Source organism: Acinonyx jubatus, chromosome X (genome assembly GCF_027475565.1).
Source record: "Acinonyx jubatus isolate Ajub_Pintada_27869175 chromosome X, VMU_Ajub_asm_v1.0, whole genome shotgun sequence".
Classification (NCBI taxonomy): Eukaryota; Metazoa; Chordata; class Mammalia; order Carnivora; family Felidae; genus Acinonyx; species Acinonyx jubatus.
Window position 1 is genome coordinate 51,731,762 of NC_069389.1, and position 22,727 is coordinate 51,754,488.

The 22,727-nt window shown below is 38.6% G+C and overlaps 1 protein-coding gene across 2 annotated transcripts in view; it reads right to left on the bottom strand.

The window, feature by feature from the left end:
* Nucleotides 1-2,009: 2,009 nt before the first annotated feature.
* VSIG4 (V-set and immunoglobulin domain containing 4) overlaps nucleotides 2,010-22,727 on the bottom strand; it is an 88,678-nt gene continuing 67,960 nt past the window's right edge. The window contains exons 7-8 of one of the 2 annotated variants that reach the window (XM_053202399.1): nucleotides 6,425-6,459; nucleotides 2,010-4,055 (exon numbers count right to left, since the gene is read on the bottom strand). In XM_053202399.1, the coding sequence (XP_053058374.1) occupies nucleotides 3,855-4,055; nucleotides 6,425-6,459 (236 nt within the window). In that variant the 3' untranslated portion in view covers nucleotides 2,010-3,854. Of the gene's footprint in view, nucleotides 4,056-6,337; nucleotides 6,460-22,727 lie in introns of those variants that run through there. The other variant, XM_053202400.1, reaches the window with a different exon arrangement.

Sequence of the window (22,727 nt, forward strand, 5' to 3'; positions counted from 1 at the left end):
TTTAATTTCCTGGTTGGTCAATTTGTTCATTAGTAGATGTTCTTTAACCTCCATGCATTTTGAGGTTTTCCAAACTTTTTCCTGTGGTTGTTTTCAAGTTTCATAGCATTGTGATGTGAAAGTGTGCATGTGATCTCAATTTTTTTATATTTATTGAGGGCTGTTTTGTGACCCAGTATGTGATCTATTTTGGAGAATGTTCCCTGTGCACTTGAGAAGAAGTGTATTCTGCTGCTTTATGATGAAATGATTTGAATATATCTGTCAAGTCCTTCTGGTCCAGTGTATCACTCAGGGTCACTGTGTTTTTCTTGATTTTCTGTAGATGGCCTGTCCATTGCTGCAAGTGGAATATTAAAGTTCTCTGTAATTACAACATTCTTACCAATAAGATTGCTTATGTTTGTGATTGTTTTATATATTTGGATGTCTTCCGAATTGGGTATATAAACATTTATAATTGTTAGCTCTTCTTGATGGATAGACCCCGTAATTATGACATAATGCCCTTCTTATCTCTTGGTACAGCCTATAGTCTAAAATATAATTTGTCTGATATAAGTATGGCTACTCCAGCTTTCCTTTGGCTTCCAGTAACATGATAGATGGTTCTCCATCTCCTCACCTTCAATATGAAGGTGTACTCAGGTCTAAAATGGATCTGTTGTAGACAGCAAATAAATGGGCCTTGTTTTTTTCGTCCATTATGATACCATATATCTTTTGATAGGAGCATTTAGTTCATTTAAATTCAGTGTTATTATTGAAAGGTAAGGATTTAGAGTCATTGTGCTATCTATAGGTTTCATGCTTGTAGTGATGTCTCTGGTCCTTTGTGGTCTTTGCAACATTCCACTCATAGAGTCCCCCTTTGGATGTCTTGTAAGGCTGGTTTAGTGGTGATGAACTCCTTCAGTTTTTGTTTGGGAAAACCTTTATCTCTCCTATACTGAATGACAGGCTTGCTGGATAAAGGATCCTTGGCAGCATATTTTTCCTACTCATCACATTGAATGTTTCTTGCCACTCGCTTCCAGCCTGTCACTTTTCAGTAGATCGGTCTGCAAGCACCCTTATGTGTGTACACTTGTAGGTTAAGGTCCATTTATCCCTAGGTGCTTTCAGAATTCTGTCTTTACCTTTGTATTTTGCCAGTTTCACTATGATATGCCATGCAGAAGATCAATTCCTGTTATGTATGAAGGTAGTTCTCTGTGCCTCCTTGATTTCAATGTCTGTTTCCTTCCCCAGTTTGGGAAGTTTTCAGCTAAGAGTTTTTAAAGTACACCTTCCATCCTTTCTCTCTCTCTTCTTGTTCTGGAACTCCTATGATAGTGTTTCTTTGAATCACTTAGTTCTCTATTTCTCCTCTCGTGGTCTAGAATTTTTTTTATCTCTCTTTTTCTCAGCTTCATCTTATTCTCCCCTCTACCTCTTCAGTTCTTGCTGTCACCACCTCTAGTTTATTTTTCACATCATTTACAACATTTTTAAATTCATCATGACTACTTTTTAGTTCCTTTGTCTCCGTAGCAATAGATTCTCTGCTATCTCATATACTTTTTTCAATCCCAGTGGTTAATCTAATGATTATTATTCTAAATTGTTGTTCAATTATATTGTTTATATCGGTTTTGATAATTTTTTAGCTGTTATATCTTCCTGGAATTTCTTTTGAGTAACAATATTCTTTTTCATCATTTTGCCTAGTTTTCTGTCCCTTATGTGTTTTAAATGCCTGCCTTGCATCTGCGAACACTACATATTAAAGAGAGATCATACACTTTCCAGGGCTTGGCCCTTCAGGAGGTGTTTTTTGGAGTGTGTTACTTGCTGTCTGTTGTTGTGACTTCATCTCCCTACTCTTAGTGATGTTTTGGACCCTCCACCAGGTGTGATTTGATTTTTTTTCATTGATGTATCCCTGGAAAGGAAAACAAACAAACAAACAAAAAATAGAAAAAAACCCAAAAACAAAAATCCAGAAACACCAACTACAACTAAACAGCTGGGTGGGGACCATATTGATGGAAGAGGCCTTATCCATACAAAGAGAAAAATGGCAGGGGTGGGGAAAAATAAAATAAAGTAAAATTGACCAGACAGAGAAATTATACAGCTTAATCCAGAAAGTGAGTGAGTGAGTGAGAGAGAGAAATAAAGAAGGAGATGTGAAACAGGTATAAAGAGAATAGATTAAATATGCCTGCTTAAACAAACCAACAGCTAGAATAACCAGAATAGAGGAGGGAAGAAACAAGAATGAGAAAAGGAAGAAAAAAAAAATATATATATATATAACAAGAATTGTCCAAGAATTAAATCAGGAAATGCAAAACTTTGGGTGCCTTGGAACCAGTGGCAGCACTTGTCTGGAGGAGGGGCTGTCTGGTTCATCAGCATCTGTCCCACCCCAGTAGATACTCAGTTACCAGGCTGGAACAGTGCGGTTTGGTGTAGGTGGGTTCCACCTCACTGTGGGCCCACTGTCCGTTCCCTGAGACCCCACCTTGTTGGTGATGGGGAGAAAAATGGCAACATGCCAGTCTCTCCTACCTGGACTGGGTGTCTCAAACCACTCTGTTCAGGCAGTCCTCACAGTGCCATGGGTATGAAGGAGGCAGTTTGTCCTGCTCTGTCAAATCCTGTGCCACTTGGTGGTCAGCTGTGATTTAAACCCCATTGTCTTAAAGGGTTCCACTCTGTGCTCCCCAGTTCTGGGGAAGTGCCACTCTGCGCAGCTGTTATATGGTCTCTGGCTGGCGGGTACAGGCAGTCTTTGTCTTTTGAATGGTTATATACCTTCTTCCCACAGCACTCCAAGCAGGATATTGCTTTCTCCCACCGTGGACAGTGCCTCTGAACTAGTTACCAAGCCCAGAGCTGGTTTCCCTCCTCCCCAGGTCCTTGAACAGGGCAGCCGGCCCCAGTTTGGAGAAAGCCCTGCAGTTAGAGATTGGATCATTCTCTGTCATGGCCCATAGTTTTTCTCTTGTCCAGATACATTTCTATGCTTCCGCAGCCTCTCTTTCTCTTCCTTTTGTCTCTCCACAGAAGGTGATCCCTCCTATCCATGCCCATGCAGCCTGTATTATCTCTCGCAGTTTGCAATCGCACACCTATGACCCTCCAGCTTGTCTCCGTGGGTCTCTGGAGATGTCTCTGTCACTCTGCAGCCTGGACTCTTGGAATTCAAAGTCCTTTGGCATCAACACTGCTGTGTTTGAGAGACGAGGGAACTTTGGGTCCCCTTACTTCTCCCCTATGTTGGATCTTTCCCCATCAACATCTTGATTTCATCTTTATGAGACCTTGAAGCAGAGGACCCAATTAAGTCATGCACTGAATCCTGACCCATAGAATCTATGAGATAATAAATATGTCGTTTTAATCTGCTAACTTTACAGTAATATTGTTACAGAGAAATATATGACTAATACAATGATACAACATAAAATAATTTGAAAAACATGCTTAGTGAAAAAAGCAAGACTCAAAAGTATACATACTTTGTGATTACATTTATAAAAACTCTAGGCATTATATGCTTATGTGTTTTATAAACAACAGGCAAGACTAATCTATGGTGCTAGTTCTCAGAATAAGGGTTATACCCAGGAAGGTAGTGAATGGAAGAAGCACCAAAGGAGCCTCTGGGGATGTTGGAAATGTTCTATATAGCTTGATCTGAGTATCAGTTACCCAAGTGTATATTTTTTTCAAAACTCATCAAATGTATACTTACACTTGAAATTAGTGCACTTTATTACGTATGTATTTTACTCAAGTACAAAATAAAATACAACAAATGTCCCTTTTGGGGGTTAGAATTCAAAGTTGTTTTTTTTTTACATTTATTTATTTTTGAGAGACAGAGAGATACAGCATGAATGGGGGGATGGGCAGAGAGAGAAGGAGACACAGAATCCAAAGCAGACTCCAAGCTCTGAGCAAGCTGTCAGCACAGAGCCTGATGCAGGGCTCGAACCCACGAACCTCAAGATCATGCCCTGAGCTGAATTCGGATGCTCAACCGACTGAGACTCCCAAGTGCCCTGGGTTAGAATTCAAATAAAAATGGAGGCATACGTTTAAAATGGTTAGCAAAATACGCGCTTTTGGCACATGCCCTGATCCCTCCTTATCCAGGGCCCATTCCACAACTTCAAATAGTTTTCTACTTCTGCATGGGGTAGCTTGTGGAACTATAGGCTAGAGAGGTCCCATTATTTGGGTTTGGAATTTCAGGACACTAGTGGTGTTCCAAACATCCTACCCCTTCCTTTCTGGTTTTGAAGACTACCTGCATACTCACTCTAGATGAATGACTGAAGGATGTTTTTGACCTGGCAAGGTAGATCTACAGTTGGAAAACCACAGGCCACTGGAGCCAAATCCGTCAACTTTTTCAAACCATCCACTGCAGCTGGTCCCACACTTAGCCACATAGAGACAGAAACATGTCACACTCGTGTCACACATATACACACACTCACCCAGTCAATATTGTATTCTTTTGTAGCTGTATAAATCAACCAATTAGCAAACCCTTACATTTAGGCTTGCTTGGTGTTCAACTATGCATAAAGATCAACGAAGGACTTTAAACCTTAGTTCCATCAGACTGACCTTTAAGTATGATTGGGAAGGCCCAGTGATATAATAAATGAGTAAAAGCCTGGAGAATTGTGATACCATATGAAAAGAAGCATGGGTAGCAATTTCTTGTGAATTTTAATTGCTTAAGTAATGCTTTTTGCCAAACTGAACTGTGTAATAATTCTGTGTAAAAGAACTGTGTAATAGTGTCTTTGGCCATCTTCTTTTTGAAGAATACCTTCTAATGATGCCTACCTTCTGCTCTGCCATTGCTAGTCCATGTATAGCCATAGCTGAGATCCCAATCAACATTTAAGTTGAAGATGCTTCAACAATGATAGCTTCCACCTGTCAAATTACCTCCAGTTTTAGAGTCCCCCCAATTCTGAAGACGTTGTGAAACAGAGACAAGTTATCTTCACTGTGCCATATCTCAAATTTACTCACAGATACCATGAACATAATAGAATAATTGCTTTTTATCTAAGTTTTAAAATAGTTATCTAAGTTTTGGGATGGTTTGTTAAACATCAGTAGATATTAAAACATCTACCTTTCCCCATTAAACTGAATGCTCTTTGTAGTCAGTGACTGTCATCTGTAACTTGAGTGCCTAGCACAGGGCCTGATATGTATTCATGGTCAGTAAATATTTGTTCATGTGCTTTGAGTTGAAATGGTTATTGAATGGATAAATAGAGGTAAGCAGCAGTGCTTAGACAAATATGGATATATATATATATATATATATATATATATATATCCAAATATATATATATATATATATATATATATATCCAAGTATATATATATATATCCAAGTATATACACACACACACACACACACACACACACACATACATACTTGGAAAGAGAGGGGAGACTGGAGTGATGTAAGAGCAGATGAAGAGATGTAGGGCTCCTTTGTTAAAGGCCAAAATTACTACTGAAGAAATAATGAGGGACTAGGAAGAGTTTGGAGAAGCAAAAGGGACCAAGGAGAAAGCTATAAGGTATGCCTACATTTAAAAAAAAATCAGGGGCACCGGGATGGCTCAGTTGGTTAAGTGTCTGATTCTTGATTTTGTCTCAGGTCATGATCTTACAGTTGAGATCAGGCCCCGTGTCAGAATCCACTCTGGGCGTGTAACCTGCTTAAGAGTCTCTCTCTTCCTCTACTTTTTCCCCTTCTCTTTCCCCTGATACTCTCTCAAATAAAAAAATAATAATAAAATAAAATAAAATAAAATATATACCAACAAATGAAGATGTAGTCAGGGAAATTAATGAATAAAAGGAGGGAAATGAACATTTTTTGAGAATTGGCTAAGTACCTGGGATTTTGTCTTTTGTTCCTTGTAACAGTACCATGAGGCAAGGCTTTGCCCAATTTTGAAGGAGAAAATATTAAAGTTCAGAGAGCCTACATGATTTGTCTAGCACTATAAGAGTAAATAGTAGGAATTCAGTACCCTGAACTTATCTACCTAATGGTTTAAACTTTTGGCCTGCTGGTAGAAAAAGAATGACGTGACTGGCTCTAATAGCTTCGTAAGCGACCCCCAAACTTTATCAACTTTCCATCATACTCGTTTCATTCATCATGACTCCCTAGGCCCAAGCACTAAGAGACCTATAACTTAGCAAGGCTTATTCATGCTGCGAGGAAACTATCATAGATGTAGTACTTGAATTTTACCTGCAGACCATTTGATCTGATTTTATCTTTGAAAATAACCCTAAAAAGTATCCTTCAGATCACCACACGTATATATTTCTGTGCATGTGTATGTATGTGCATGGTGAGAGAAGTCAAGAAACTCACCGAGATGATCATCTGCACCAGACAGACATGGAAATCTGGAAAAGGAGGGAGGGAAACAGGAAATAAATATATCTCTATCTCTATCTATCCATCTATCTATCTATTTATATACCTATATCTATATCTATATCTATCTATATCTATATCATCTATATCTATATCTATCTACATCTATATCATCTATCTGTCTAATTTTACCCTTTCTCTTTCTTTTGGAAGTAGTAGGGAAGGAGGAGAAGAGCCAAGCAGAGGGAGTGAGGAAAATTTTCTCTGGGTAGTTACAAATTGCTTTGAGGTCTCAGAAACTCATTGGTTATTATTCTTGTTGCTAAAGAAAATGTTCCAGGCTATGAGAAGACTTTTGTAAAGACATACATGTTTGAGATTAATAATAAATGATGAATGATGTCAATTGAGGGTCTGTTTATTCTCTAAATTGAAGGTTAATTACTTGTTAGCTGATGCAAGACATAATACCTTGATTACAGGGAATGTATTCAATTCCATTTGACAAATATCTTATGAGTTCTGGTTCCAGATCTGTGATCTTGAGCCAATCACTTCTCCTCTTTAAGTCTCACTCTCCCCATGTATACAATGAGATCCAGATCTTCTTTACCTTTCACTCTAAAACAAACATGGTGGAGATATATGTCAGAACTTTGCTGCTGGGGGTGTCTACCACAATGGGGACTGTTGAAGGTTTTGAGATGTTGAAGGCTTGAGATGAGATGTAGAGGAGCTACAAGAGCACTTAACTTTGAATTCTCAGTCTTAAGTTTTAGAATAAAAAAACTGTATGACTCTGAGCAAATCATTTCTTAGAGTTTCCTTTTCCTCATTTGTGGAACAAGGGCTAGATGATCCCTAAGGTAACTTCCAACTTAGAAACTACAAATGCATAAACTTTCAATTACAAAGACCCTACTTCAGGTGCTGTGGGGGAATAATTAGATAAGACAAATTCTTGCTCCCAAACAGCTTCATATCTAGGATTAAAAAAAAAATGGATGTTTTTGTAATTCTCCTTCTTACCTTATCTGCAATCCTTGGCCCTATTCACAAACCTTCACCTCCCTCTCCAATTGAAAAATTCCTTTAAATGACCCATTTTATACTGACTTGAGTGATTAATCAAACACATGTTGACATGGTAAGTATAAGAATAGCATTTATCCAAAGATATACTCTTTGCTTTCGTAACCTAATTCTTTTATCTGACATTCTAATCTGGATCTAACCTCATTTCCTCAGTCCTTTTCAGTGCTTTTGTGTACCTGTGTACCTCTATTTTCACACAATATATACATAACCAATATGGTGTGATATATCTGTCATTTTCCAGGTGGACACAGCTCTTGGAGGGCCACAACTAAGCCTTGGTCATTTCTGAGCTCTTAACATGTACCTGGCACATACAAATGCTCAGTCAATATACGCTAAGCAAAAGAATAAATGAGTAAGTGAATGAATGAAACGAAACAAATCTAATTTAATTGAAAAACATATATAAATCACAGAGGAGTTTTTAACCTCTTGCAGTTTTTGTGACTAGTGGAATAAGGTGAGGTTCTTTTGGAAGAAGTTCTATGTCATTAAAAGATTCTATGTCATTAATAAGGGGAATTTTTGAGGGGAAAGGTTCTATGTCACTAAGATTATTAGAGTTTCATCTTGTGTAAGACTCCAGTAGAAGCCAAGTTAAGCCAATAGCACTATGCAAAGAGGGTGTATATTCAGAAACAGGGGAGCAGTCCAGCTTTGTCATTCTATCAAAGTTGATAAAAGGATGAGAAGGGAGATAGGCAAAGGTTCTTCAGAAGCACGTTATAGTAAACCTTGAGTATCAGGTTAAGGGTTTTTAACTTTCTTCTGTAGGCAAGGAAGAATTACTGCTGGATTCTCAGAAGGTAAGTGTGGGTTTGGCTTTCAGTTTTGTCCAGCAAAGCCAAAGACAGCAGAAAGGATTACTCAAGAGTCCATGTAAGTCAAGAGAGGTGAGAGAGAGGCTAAAGGAAGTCTCACCTAGCTTCTCTCAAGCTCCCATATTTATTAAGCATACATTTAGGGAAATAATGTGCAATACACCAGAGGGCTACATGCCAGGAAAAAATGTATTGAAAATGTGCAGAAAAACAAGTTAAGACAGGATAAAATATTCCATATGATAATATGGTATAAGGAATTTATGAGTATAAGCAGGACCTATCCCTTAGATATACATTAACTAAATAAGCAAAGTGGGTGCCCCCAAGATATACATTAACTAGATAAGTGAAGCTTGGCCTGCTGTTTTCAGCAAGGCCAGAAAGCAGTGTTCTGCTTTTCAATGTATTCCCTATAATTTCCTAACCTAGGACATAGTTATTTGATTTCCTACATATCCCCCCCCTTTTTTTTGAAGAATCTTTTTATTTATGGGAGTTGAGGAAGGCAATCAGTTGTATATGATACCTTGAGGAGGCCGCTATGGTGTAGATCATTCAGAGGGCTATGAGAAATACAAAAAAGATTAACAAGCAGAGAGATCCAATAATCCAAATATGTAAATTGAGGCCCTGGAACCAGTTGGTTGGATTTAACCACTTCATATTGTCAGATAACTCCTGTTCAACTCATATCTGCATTTCCTATTGAATATCTAACAGTTGTTGATGCAGCTGGGAAGACAGAGCATTAATCTCAGATTGTAAATTGGTAGAAAAGGCTCCTTGTAGGTGTTTTTTCACTGAATCCCGGGAGGGTTGAGACATATTATATTTTAAGAGAGTGAGACAAATTTTGTCATGTTGCCAGTCACATTGTATATTTTGATGATCAACAAGTGCCTGTTGGTAGTCCCCCTCCATTCGAGTGCTGCTTCTGAAGTTTGCAGTCTCTGCATGATACTGTTATCAACCTCCATTTGAGTAATAATTGCCTTGGTGATATAGTCATTACGTGATTGACTAACTGTATGGATAGACTGTCAGGGAGACCACTGCAACAGAGGCTGTGGATAAGATGACAACGGATGAGATAAGGAAAGCAATGAACTATCCGACAAATCTTTTACGTCTCCACTTAGAAATAGCTTGGGATAACTCAGCAAGACCATTGGACCCTTCCCAGGGCCTTGTTAGATTTACTGCCAGCCGAATTTAAGGTTGTCATTTTAAGATGAACACATGTGAGATAGAAAATTTGGTACTATTATAATGGCTGATACAGGCTGTGTATCAAGCTGGAGGAAGTACTTCAAAAATATAATATGGGTTGTCAAAATGTTATATTAACTGGCTTAGTGAAAATTATCAAAGCATAGGCATGAGGGATGACACTGAGACATTCTGTGTGCGATTCATATAAAAGGTACCACTATTATCAACATAATATCCATGAGAGAGATTGTGTAACAAAAAGGGAAGGCTAAAACACCATAAATTGTAATACTATGGGCTATATGAATCTTTGTTTTTAATTCTTAATATTGGCTCTGAAAGTCTGCCATCAGTCCGAAGGATGGAGGAGTTGCTAGGTTCTGAAAACTCAATAGGTTTGCCTGCTGAGGCCAAGTGTCTTTTAGGACCCCAATGAATGAAGGTAAGATTTTGAAAAAAATTCCTCTTTATGGGCAATAGAGGTCTTCCAGGGCTGTCAGATTACTGCAGTTACTAGGGGACCATATCTTCTTTATTTGGCAATGATAAATGGGGGTTAGCTAAGAATCATTGGTGTAGTGAAGGTGGCTACTGAATGAATGTCAAATTTGCTCTATGGTCCTTTGTTTTAGGCATGTAGTGGAGATATATCTGTGCTGTGGTTTTTAAACATCCAGAAGTGTTCATAGTGGTTACACAAATAGGAGGGAAAAGTGACACAAAAGGAACAGAAGTACTCAGCTTTAACCAATCTCTCTGTTCAGGAAGAGGGCCTTTTGGCAGTAGCCAGGTGCCTCCAGTCCAAAGAGAATCATTACTAGCTAGCAGTGGGTTTTCATCCCATAATGTAACTGGCTCAAAGAAAGGGGGGTCTATGATATGAGACCAAATACAATGATGAAAAAGCAGCAGCAGTCTGGATAAAGAAAGAGATTAAGCAAATCATTACCTTAGCTGAGTTTTGAGAAACCACACATAAATATGCTAAAAAAATTATTTTCTGGGGTCGGTGGTGCTCCTACACAGCACATCATTTCAGTGGCGTGTTGATAGAGTGTCTTAAGTTGTCCCCGGGTGACATTATTTGCCTTGATTGTTCGTGGGCATGGTCTCCTCTCTTTTCCTTGTAAGGACAAATTGGCCATCTGAGAAAGAGGGTTGAAGGGGTGCTCCTTCCAACTCATCATCTGGTTTAATCAGATGGGCAGACACCCAGTGCGATGCTGATGGGAGACAAACACATGCCTATCCCCTTCTCCATGTTATTAGTTCATAAGGTCTTTTCCATGAATTATTGCCTCGTATGTTTTTAAGTAGCGCCTCAGCTCTGATATTTGAGCTGGGAGATGGTGCAAAATACCATTTGGCATCTGTGAGGCCATGGGAATCACAATTTAAAAAAAAAATAGGGGCGCCTGGGTGGCTCAGTTGGTTAAGCGTCTGGCTTCGGCTCAAGTCATGATCTTGCAGCTTGTGAGTCTGAGTCCTGTGTCGGGCTCTGTGCTGACAGCTCAGAGCCTGTAGCCTGCTTCAGATTCTGTGTCTCCTCCTCTCTCTCTCTGCCCCTACCCTGCTCATGCCCTGTCTCTTTCTTCCTCTCAGGAATAATAAATACACTTAAAAATTTTTTAAAAATTAGAGTGTATAAGGCTTTATATAATGAATTCCAAGTGGAGGCATTATGTAGGTTCCTCCCTTTTTGTTTGTGAATCATTTGGTTTAAAGTGGCATGTGTATGTTCTATAATAGCCTGTCCAGTAGGATTATATATGGTATGCCAGTAATGTGTTGTATATTCCAATTTTGGAAGAATTCCTTTACCATGGAGGAAAGGTATTCAGGCCCATTGTCAGTTTTAATTTCTTGAGGTTTACTGGCTTGTGAAAACCCATGTAAAAAATGGTGAATGATATTTCTTGCATTTTCTCTGGTGTGAATAGAGGCCATTATAAATCCTGAAAAGGTGTCTATAGACACATGGATACATTTGTGACATCCAAATGGGGCATAGTGTGTAATATCAGTTTGCCAAAGCTGATTTGCATTTAGACCTCTGAGGTTAATTCCCCATTGTTTTTGTCCTCCTGATGGCTGTTGACAATCAGGGCAGGCAGCAGCAATTTGTCTAGCCTGAGTAACTATAATATGGAAATGTTTAATAAGGGACTATAATTTTGATGACAAAAGTCATGAGATAATTGAACAGTTTTAAAAGGCATATTGTAGCCAACAAATTGGTCCACAACCTTGTTTCCATACCTCATTTCCAGATAAGCCTGAATGTGATCTTATGTGAGTGATAAAAAGAAGGCATGTCTGTTTATCTAGTAAGGCTTGTAAAGTCAAAAATAACAAAAGTAAAGAAGGAATTCTTTAATTCCCTAATAAGTCCTGTTCTATATTTTGTATCACATAAACTACATATTGAGAATCTGTTACCATATTAGTAGGTTGGTGAGTAAATTGTTGGAAAGCCATAATAGCAGCCTTTAATTCTGTTCTTTGAGTAGATGTTTATCCTTTAGAGAATATTTTATGCCAGCATTATTCAAACCAAGCAATAGCAGATTTAGTAGTTTTTCCAGAGTCATCTATAAAAACAGTGATTGCTTGTGAAATTGGCTGTGGAGATAATTTTGGGGGGTAATGTTTAAAAGAGGTAGTTGTAGCAATTTGATGGCAGAGAGTAAACAAGTTGGTCAATAAAGTCTGCCATAACACTTTGCAGTTTTATAGATTAAGAATCCGTAGAAAGCATTCATAAGACATCCCAGGATATATGAAATCAGGATCATATCCTGTTAGTTGTTGGTAACAATATCTTCTTTTAAATAGCAACTCTGTAATTTGTTGTATATAGGGAGTGAGGGTTTTCTTAAATGAGTGGGAAAGAAAAAGCCATTCTAAACTTTGAATTTCTTTTATAAGTTGGCCTAGAAGTCCAGTTGGCATATGGAGGGTAGGGAATATAAATAAATAGGGTAAACTAGCTTTTGGTGATGCAGTTGCCTGTTTTCAAATGCCTGTTCAATAATAATTAATTATTTTTCTGCCTCTGGGGTTAAACCACAAGGAGAGTCTAAAGCAGTGTCCTCTTTTAAAATATTAAATAAATTAGAATGTTGTCCTGTAGTAATTCCCAAAGTTGGATGAATCCAATTAATAGCTCCTGATTTTTTTTTAATTGGGGCACCTGGGTGGCTCAGTCAGTTAAGCACCTGACTTTGGCTCAGGTCATGATCTCACAGTTTGTGAGTTCGAGCCCTGCATTGAGCTCTTTGCTGACAGCTCAGAGCCTGGAGCCTGCTTCAGATTCTGTGTTTCCCTCTCTCTCTGCCCCACCCCTATTTGCACTCTGTATCTCGAAAATGAATAAACATTAAGGAAATTTAAAAAAAACTTTTTTGGAAATCATTTAAAGTATGTAAATGAGTGGTATCTAAGGAGATGCACTGAAGCCATATTGTCTGAGCAAAGACTATATGTCCTAGATATTGCCGAGGCTCCTGTATTTTAACTTCTTCAAGAGCTTGAAGCCCATGTTCTTTTGTGGAAAGTTCTGAGTGTTGACATATTGTGAAAAGTAAGGTCTGTGTAGGAGCAGCAAGAGCAGCAAGAATATCATCCATATAATGATAAATTAGAAAGGATGGAAAATTTTTTATGAATGGGCAGTAAGGCTTGTTGGATGAAATATTGACATATAGTTGGTCTATTAATTATCCTGTGAGGGAATACTTTCCATTTATATCTAGACAAAGGTTCTTCATTGTTAGTAACAGGTGGAGAAAAGGCAAAACATTCTTTGCCTTGTTCCGCTAGAGGTACGGTAAAAAAAAAAGCAAAGCTTAAGATCTATTACTGTAATAGGCCATGTTGAAGGAATAAAAGCAGGGCTGGGCAGGGCTGGGCAAGCCTGGCTGTAATGCCCCCCCCCCATAGGTTGGATTATGGCATTAATATCTCTGAGGCCATGTAACAATCTCCATTTACCTGATTTTTTAGGAATTTTAAAAATGGGTGTTTTCCAAGGACTCCAAGGTTCAATATTGCCAGCCTCCAATTGTTGTAAAACTAGATTCTTAGCTTGTTTTGATCATTCCCTAAAAGGGGGCACCCTTCATTCCCTAAAAGGGGCCACTGTTCAATCCAAATAGGCATCTGGAAAATTTCCAGATTTTCCACTGGGAAGGGAGGAAATTTAATAGTGGCCCCTATTTAAAAAAAAAGACTGAATGACTACTTTCCATTCTTTAAGTAGTCCCTTCCCCATAATGACATAGGAACAAGTGGAATAAAGGGTCAAAATAACCATTTGTCCTTCTGGCATGCATCACACATGTGAAATGCTTTTTGTTTTGTAATGGAAAGGGAGGTTTGTGCCTCCCACTCTAGTAAAAGCCAGGAGGCTAGGTCTTTTTTCCCATTATTTAGGACATTCATGGGAAGCTAGGATGGAGATATCGGCTCCAGTATCAATTAACCCTGTAAATTACTTTCCATTCACAGTATTAATTAAAAATAAGGTTTGTCACACGACAGGGATGTCCACTCTCACCGTTGTTGTTTAACATAGTGGGAAAGTGCTAGCATCAGCAATCAGACAACAAAAGAAAATCAAAGGCATCGAAATTGGCAAAGAAAAGTCAAGCTTTCACTTTTTGCAGATGACATGATATTATACATGAAAAACCCGATAGACTCCACCAAAAGGCTGCTAGAACTGATACATGAATTCAGCAAAGTCGCAGGATACAAAATCAATGTACAGAAATCAGTTTCATTCTTATACACTAATAATGAAGCAACAGAAAGACAAATAAACTGATCCCTTTCACAATTGCACCAAGAATCATAAAATACCTATGAATAAACCTAACCAAAGATGTAAAAGATCTGTATACTGCAAACTATAGAAAACTTATGAAGGAAATTGGAGAAGATATAAAGAAATGAAAAAAAAATATTCCATGCTCATGCATTGGAAGAATAAATACTGTTAAGATGTCAATACTACCCAAAGCTATCTACACATTCAATGTAATCTCAATCAAAATTGCACCAGCATTCTTCTCGAAGCTAGAATAAGCAATCCTAAAATTTGTATGGAATCACAAAAGACCCTGAACAGTCAAAGTAATTTTGAAGAAGAAGACCAAAGCAGGAGGCATCACAATCCCAGACTTTAGCCTCTACTACAAAGCTGTAATCATCAAGACAGCATGGCATTGGCACAAAAACGGACACAGAGACCAATGGAATAGAACAGAAACCCCAGAAGTAGACCCACAAAAGTATGGCCAACTAATCTTCGACAAAGCAGGAAGGAATATCCAATGGAAAACAGTCTCTTTAACAAATGTTGCTGGGAGAGCTGGACAGCAACACGCAGAAGGATAAAACTAGATCACTTTCTTACACCATTCACAAAAATAAACTCAAAATGGATAAAGGACCTGAATGTGCGACAGGAAACTATCAAAACCCTAGAGGAGAAAGCAGGAAAAGACCTCTCTGACCTCAGCCGCAGCAATTTCTTACTTGACACATCTCCAAAGGCAAGAAAATTAAAAGCAAAAATGAACTATTGTGACCTCATGAAGATAGAAAGCTTCTGCACAACAAAGGAAACAATCAACAAAACTAAAAGGCAACCAACGGAATGGGAAAAGATATTTGCAAATGATATATCGGACAAAGGGCTAGTATCCAAAATCTATAAAGAGCTCACCAAACTCCACACCTGAAAAAACAAACAATCCAGTGAAGAAATGGGCAGAAAACATGAATAGACACTTCTCTACAGAAGACATCCAGATGGCCAACAGACACATGAAAAGATGCTCAACATCGCTCCTCATCAGGGAAATACAAATCAAAACCACACTGAGATACCACTTCACGCCATTCAGAGTGGCCAAAATGAACAAATCAGGGGACTACAGATGCTGGTGAGGATATGGAGAAACGGGAACCCTCTTGCACTGTTGGTGGGAATGCAAACTGGTGCAGGCGCTCTGGAAAAGAGTGTGGAGATTACTCAAAAAATTAAAAATCGATCTACCCTATGACCCAGCAATAATACTGCTAGGAATTTCCCCAAGGAATACAGGAGTGCTGATGCATAGGGGCGCTTGTACCCCAATGTTTATAGCATCACTTTCAACAATACCAAATTACGGAAAGAGCCTAAATGTCCAGAAACTGATGAATGGATAAAGACATTGTGGTTTACATACACAATGGAGTACTACGTGGCAATGAGAAAGAATGAAATATAGACTTTTGTAGCAACCTGGATGGAACTGGAAAGTGTTATGCTAAGTGAAATAAGTCATACAGAGAAAGACAGATACCGTATGTTTTCACTCTTATGTGGATCCTGAGAAACTTAACAGAAGACCATGGGGGAGGGGAAGGAGAAAAAAAGGGTTAGAAAGGGAGGAAGCCAAAACATAGGAGACTCTTAAAAAACTGAGAACAATCTGAGTGTTGATGGGGGGTGGGAGGGAGAGGAGGGTGGGTGAGTGGTATTGAGGAGGGCACCTGTTGGGATGAGTACTGGGTGTTGTATGGAAACCAATTTGACAATAACTTTTGTATAAAAAAAAAAAAAAAGCTTTGTCAGGTTGACAGATTGAATGATCTGAGTCCAGTATAATTCCTTGAATCCTATGCTGCAAACCATTCATTTCCTCTTTGTTGTGTTAAAGTCCCTGGAACTTCAAAGGTATTAGGAGTAGTTGTGCTAACCATGTCCCGGGGGTGGGGGGGGGGGGGAATGTGTAACCTATTAACTATTATCATATTTCCCCTGTATAATCTGAGTCAGTGACTCCAGGTAGTACAAAAATTCCTTTTTTTTTTGTAGTGCTAGATCTTCCTAGAATAACCCCCACTGTGTTGGGGGGTAAGGGACAATATACCTCAGTGAGTATTGTATAGACATGATCTTGTACCTTTAAAATCAATTCTGAAGTAGTGCATAAATCTAATCCTGCACTTCCTGTGGTGGCTGCTCAAAAGGCTGTAACCATCTTTGATCTGGTTTAAGAAAACCTGAGGAACAGGGTTTTGTATGGTTTTGCTCCACTTGGGATTGTGGGTGAGGGAGCTGATGCCCCTTCTCTCATTTCCCGAGAGGGGTCATCCTTCCTTAGCAAGTTTAGATTGGCATTGATTTGCCCAATGTTTTTCTTTTCCACATCTGGGACAATCCTTATTGGGTAACTTATTTGTTTGTCCCTTTGTTTGTTGGTGATAGTCCTTTTGCATGTGCCCTGGTTTTCCACATTTAATAGCTACAAGAATTTGTGCTTTATGTGTTTCAGTTACCACATTTTGACATGCCCTAATGAATTCAGCAATACCTTTGGCTTGAGTACATTTGCCAGAGAGAATGGCCTGAGTGTCCTCATTAGCATTTTCATAGGCCAGTTTCTGCAGTAGAACTTGAGCAGCTTCTTCATTATCTATTTGCCTGGAAATACTCTATTGTAACCCATTCACAAAATTGACATAAGGTTCAGTGGATCCCTGCCATATAGTGACAAAGGAACTGTTTTTGTCTTTGTGTCAGGAACACAGGACTAGACAACAATTGCAATAGTAGAACATTATTGGAATTACCTATGATCTACCCGGGCTTGGGCTTGGGCTTGAGTTGTTGTATAATGGTGATGCCCTGTAGCATTTTTACTCCTATTGGAATACCCAAATCTCTATTATGAATTGCCTGTGTGGCACAACCCTCTTAACATTCTGAAGTCCACATAGTATGCTGAGAAGGAGAAAATATGTTTTTGTCAATGCCTTCCAATCCCAGGGGGTCATTTCATATCCATGCCCTATTGTTTCAATTATCCCCTTAGTAAAGCAGCTTTGGATACCTTTGCCAGCAACACTTCATTTCAATCCCTTAAAGACAGTAAAAGGGAGGGACTCATGCCTAGGTTGATGTCCAGCAGTGGTAATGGTGGGGAATGTATGAAACTCCCCAGCAGCATATCCCTTTTCTAAACACTGCTGAAAAATTGATGGCTTGTATCCTTCCGATTTGGTATTGGCTTTAAGCAATCAGGAGTAGTAGGGACAGGAGGAGGCCATGGAAGGAAGTTGCCCTGTATTGTAGCAGGTGCCATAGGAGAGGCGTGTGTTAGGCTTTCTTTGTTTTTTAATTCTCTGTAGATACATGTAATGGACATAATGCCATAATGCCTGGACTAAACTCTAGGTCACTAAAATGGAAGTAGGAACCTTCTCTCATTTTTCATGTTTCTTTTTAAATTTCCTCCCACTTGTTCCCGTAGATCTAAATCAACTGTACCATGGTCAGGGAACTAGGGACAGGCATCTCATATTTTCATAACAATTTACTTAATTGATCTTTTGTAACAGTACAATGAGCTGCCTTTAAAAGCTGCTGTAACGTTTTTAAATATAATAGCTGTTTCTTTGATATTTTTTGGCCAATGATGAATAAAGAGAAAAGAAATACTCTCACTGACTACCGGACACGTTGGTAGTTGTCCCAAGTAGGTATTGCTGTCCCTTACCGGGATGAGGTCTGCCTCAAGTCTGGACAGTCTCACTTTCTTCTCCTTAATGCCGAATCTGCTGCCTGAAAATCTTCCTCTCAAGGCTATCACCATCACGTCCGGGTCACCAATTGCGGGTTTGGCTTTTGACTGTCCAGCAAAGTTGAGGGTGGCAGAAAGAGTTACTCAATTACTCAAGATTCTATGCAAGTCGAGAGAGGTGAGAGGGAGGCTAAGGGAAGTGTCATCCAGCTGCTTTCAAACTCCTGTATTTATTAAGCATACATTTAGGAAAACAACATGCAATACATCAGAGGGCTACGTGTCAGGAAGAATGCGTTGAAAATGTGCAGAAAAACAAGTTAAGACATGACAAAATATGTCATGCAATAACATTGTTTATGAGTATAGGCAGAATCTACTAGATATACATTAACTAGATAAATGAAGTGAGTGCCCCCTTCATATATATTAACTAGATAAGTGAAGCATGGCCTGCTGTTTTCAGCAAGGCTAGAAAGCAGTGTTCTGTTTTGCAATGAGTTCCCCATAATGTCCTACCCCAGGACATAGCTATTTGATTTCCCACAGGTAATTCTGTAATCCAAGGTGTACTTAATGGAAAGGATTGTGGGAATGGGGCCAATGAGGGACTGAGTGGTCAGCGAAGTGAGACAATCTCAGAGACAGGAAGACAGACCCCGGATTCTGCTGTGAGATGGCAGAAGTTTGTGAAAACTCAAACACATCAAAATTTGGTGATAGATACCAATAATCTTAACAAATGAATAGTGAGTCATTCTTTACAGCTGTGAACATTAGGCAGCTGTGGCCCATTTATGTAGTATCAATCACCTGGGATGTGACATACCAAACTTAATAGGGAACTCTAAGCTCTGACTGAGCCTCTAGCAATCCTAGCTCCTATGTAACTTGGCCCATTCAGCTGTACCTGTTCCCTATGCTACCAGGGGAAATTTCCCTGCCATAATATTGCCCTCTAGTGATCTTTGTTCTTCCTACAGCCAGGTGTACACAACTTTGAGCTTAAACTGTTTGCCTTCCTCACAAATTGCAGTTTTCTTTTATATCTCTGTTTCCTTTTTCATCTGTACCTCCTCTTTTCTTTCCTTCACTTATTCCATGGTGGAGTAAAGTGAGTGAAGCAGAAAGGACTAGAGGATATTAACTCAATATAACAGATAAAGAGAATGAAACTAAGAAAGGTTAAGTAATTTACAAAACTGGATGGATTGGAATTAAAATCCTATGACTTGATTTGGAATTCTGGGTTCTCTCCTGGCGGATTCTCTCCTGCTCTCCCCACCTTTCCCTATTCTTTCCTTCCACAAATGCAAGTGACTACTGTGTGCCAGGGACAGTGCTAATACCTAAAGATGAATAGATTCTGTTTTAGAGAAAGCTTCATGTCTCTCTCTCAGTAAAGAATGCATATGATGGTTAGAACCCAATGTAATTGGTGTATTGAAAGATTCACGTTGAATATACTAGATCACCAAGGATGTGGAATAATTTATCTGTCAGAGAAGGAGGAAAAGGGGAGATGATTTTAGGACAAGGGACCAGCAAGCATTAAGGCACAGATTTGTGGAAAGGACATGGCATTTTCAGAGAAATGGTAAGGGGTAGAAGATATGCAATTCCTGAAACTTATAAGTAAATATACTTTATAGGCTCACTCGCTCTCTCGCTCTAGCTCTCTCTCTGTCTCTCTGTCTCTCTGTCTCTCTGTCTCTCTCTCTCTCACACACACACACACACACACACACACACTAAGCTATTTATTTGTCAAGCAGGCAAAAAAAATATTTTTAAGCTTTCCCAGAGACACAATGTAAACCCAGGGCTGAATAGGGCCCAAACTCTGGTCTCCTGTCTTCTAGGTCTTCTGATATTGATCAAAATGGAGGGTAGGAGGCATATATGGAGAAAGTAACTCAAAAATAGTGGGTAAGGTTACAGATATCTGGACCAGCCTCAGGTAAATCAATATGCAGACTATGTCTTTTTAACTCTGACTTTTACATTACTTAAATACCTAGGGATTGAGTGAGAAGCAAATGTTAGTTCACCAAAGTGTATCCACTGATCTCCAGAATATTTTCAGGGATGGATGCAGTTCCATTGAAGATATGCAAGCCACAATACATTAGCTTTAAACTATACAAGAATCCTCATATTTATTACAAATAATATTCTCTTTTCTTATGTTTTATCTGAGTACATGTATTAATTAATTACTAGCCTACCAATTCCACTTCTTCACATGTATGGGGCTTTGTATGAACAAAGTCCTCTTACAACCATTGGGATGTTCAACAATCCCAAGAGGTAAGTTAAGAGGTGAATTCACCTCCTTGTTTTTCAAAAGAATAAATAAAATTTCATAGATGGGGTTGCCCCCAGCTAAGGGAAGGAGGCAGAATAAAACCCCAAGTTCAGTACTGTTACTACCCATCCAGTTCCTGTCAGGAAATGTAATAAAAGGAACATTAAAACCTCAAGCTATTTAGAGACTCATTAATAAAACCTACATTAAAAATACCTCACAGTTAGTTTTTATTTCCTGCACATTTTCTCCAGATTCAGGGTTCCAAGACCCAGAAGAGCCACACTGAGCCATTGCTCTGACTAGTGTGGTGCATTTAAGAGCCAAAATGTGACAAAGGTCATTCTTACCTTTCAAAATGGGGCTCTTCAAGGGTAGAAAGGCCCCTAGGGAGTGCATGACCACTTAAGCAGCATTTATGCCTATAACTCCAGGAATTGGAAATGTACCAAAGAATTAACATATTTTCCTCCACTAGATAAAACTTCCCTTGTAATCCTGAATTGTTCAATAGCATTAAAACATTGTTCTGCCTTTAGCTGTGTTTCTTACTGACTTTCTCTTCCTTTGCACCTCTTGACCTCTGGGGAAGGGACTCAAGGATCTGCCACTACTTTCTCTAAACATTTTCTCTCTGTGTGTCTTGTATCTCTATCACTGTGTGTGTGTTTCTAAGTGATTTCATCTTTTCTGTGATGAGATTCCCACATGTCTTTGTGGGGTACCAAGTCATACATAATATAATAACAAAGATTAAGATATTTTCCAAAGTCAAACAGTTTACAAGTGCAAAATTTGAACCCAAATAAGTTATAGAGCCTGGATATCAAAGTATCATCCATTTTGTCTTAATTTTAGTTTTAGCATTCAGGGCCTCTCACTTCTTGACCTTTGTATCTTGAGTTAAGCTGCTTCCCTGCTCCCCATTCTTTTTCTATTTCTTTGTACCTATTACAGATATTTGGAATCTTAATTCAAGTTCTGCTTTCTCTACAAAACTTTTCTTAAACACTCCATTGTTAGGATATCCTAACATTTTGATTGCAGTTAGCATGGTATCTCTGAATCTTTCCATCAATATTCGAGGATAAATATCTTTTCAATTTTATTTTAACTTTTTGAAGAGTAGAGACATTTATTTGCACTCATGTGGCTTTTGCACAATACCTAAGTACATGCTTTTACTGAACCCATTTTCCAAATCTAAATAAATACAGGTTTGACAACAGGTCAAATTACTTGAATCTGGAATGAATGATTCCAGTCCACAGGATAGACAATAGCTTGCACAATAAATTATTGAAACAGTGGTCAATTGAATAATCAATTACCTTGTCAGTTAATCACTTCATGCTTATCAGAATGCTATCAGATGGAACTAAAGTACTGAGTGCCAAGCACTGCACTGAGTAATAATCATATACCCTTTTCATACAACTCTCATGGTAGTCCTGAGAATGACTTCCCACTTACTGAGTGAACTAATCCTTATTACTTGCATGAAAAATAGTGTTACATGTCAGGGCACTTTTCATGGAGGAGGGTCTCACCAGGATCAATCTTTGATGATGGCTCTCCAAAGCAGGGCAGAGTTCTTTCAGAGTAGAAGTGCAACAGTTTTGTGTCCATCTCTTCTTAAAGGGCTACAGGCTAAGCCAGTACCTTATTATAAATTAGAATACAGGCAGGAAGTTTTCCTTAGGAAAGTCACTTTAATGTGAAACCAGCAAAAGAATTTGAGTTTTTTAAGTGTTTTGTAGCAAGCTAACTAGCTATAATGGTATATATGAGGATATATACTATCTATGTATTTATCTATATGAATAAGAATTCTTAAGTGAGTTCACACCCTTTGACTCAAAATTTCTGCTTACTTCTAGGAATCTATCCTAAGGAAATAAAGATTCTGACAAAGACGTCTGCACAAAGGTGCTTCAGATGTTATATTTTTGCCAATACAGCAGGCTGTACAGTAGAAATAGAAATTAAATTGAGTTACAAAGAATAAAATTATTTTTCCAGTACATGCATGTTTATAGACTTACTGAGATTCGCACTTGATATAGATATAAATATAGATGATATAGATATACATATGCATATATGCATATACATATAGATTTATAGTGAACCACATTAAATGTTCCAGGAAAGGGTTACATAAATATAACATAATTGTTAAAGATAATATATAACCATTTCAGGGGTGCCTGGGTGGCTCAGTCAGTTAAGTGTCTGACTTCAGGTCATGATCTCATGGTCTGTGAGTTCGAGCC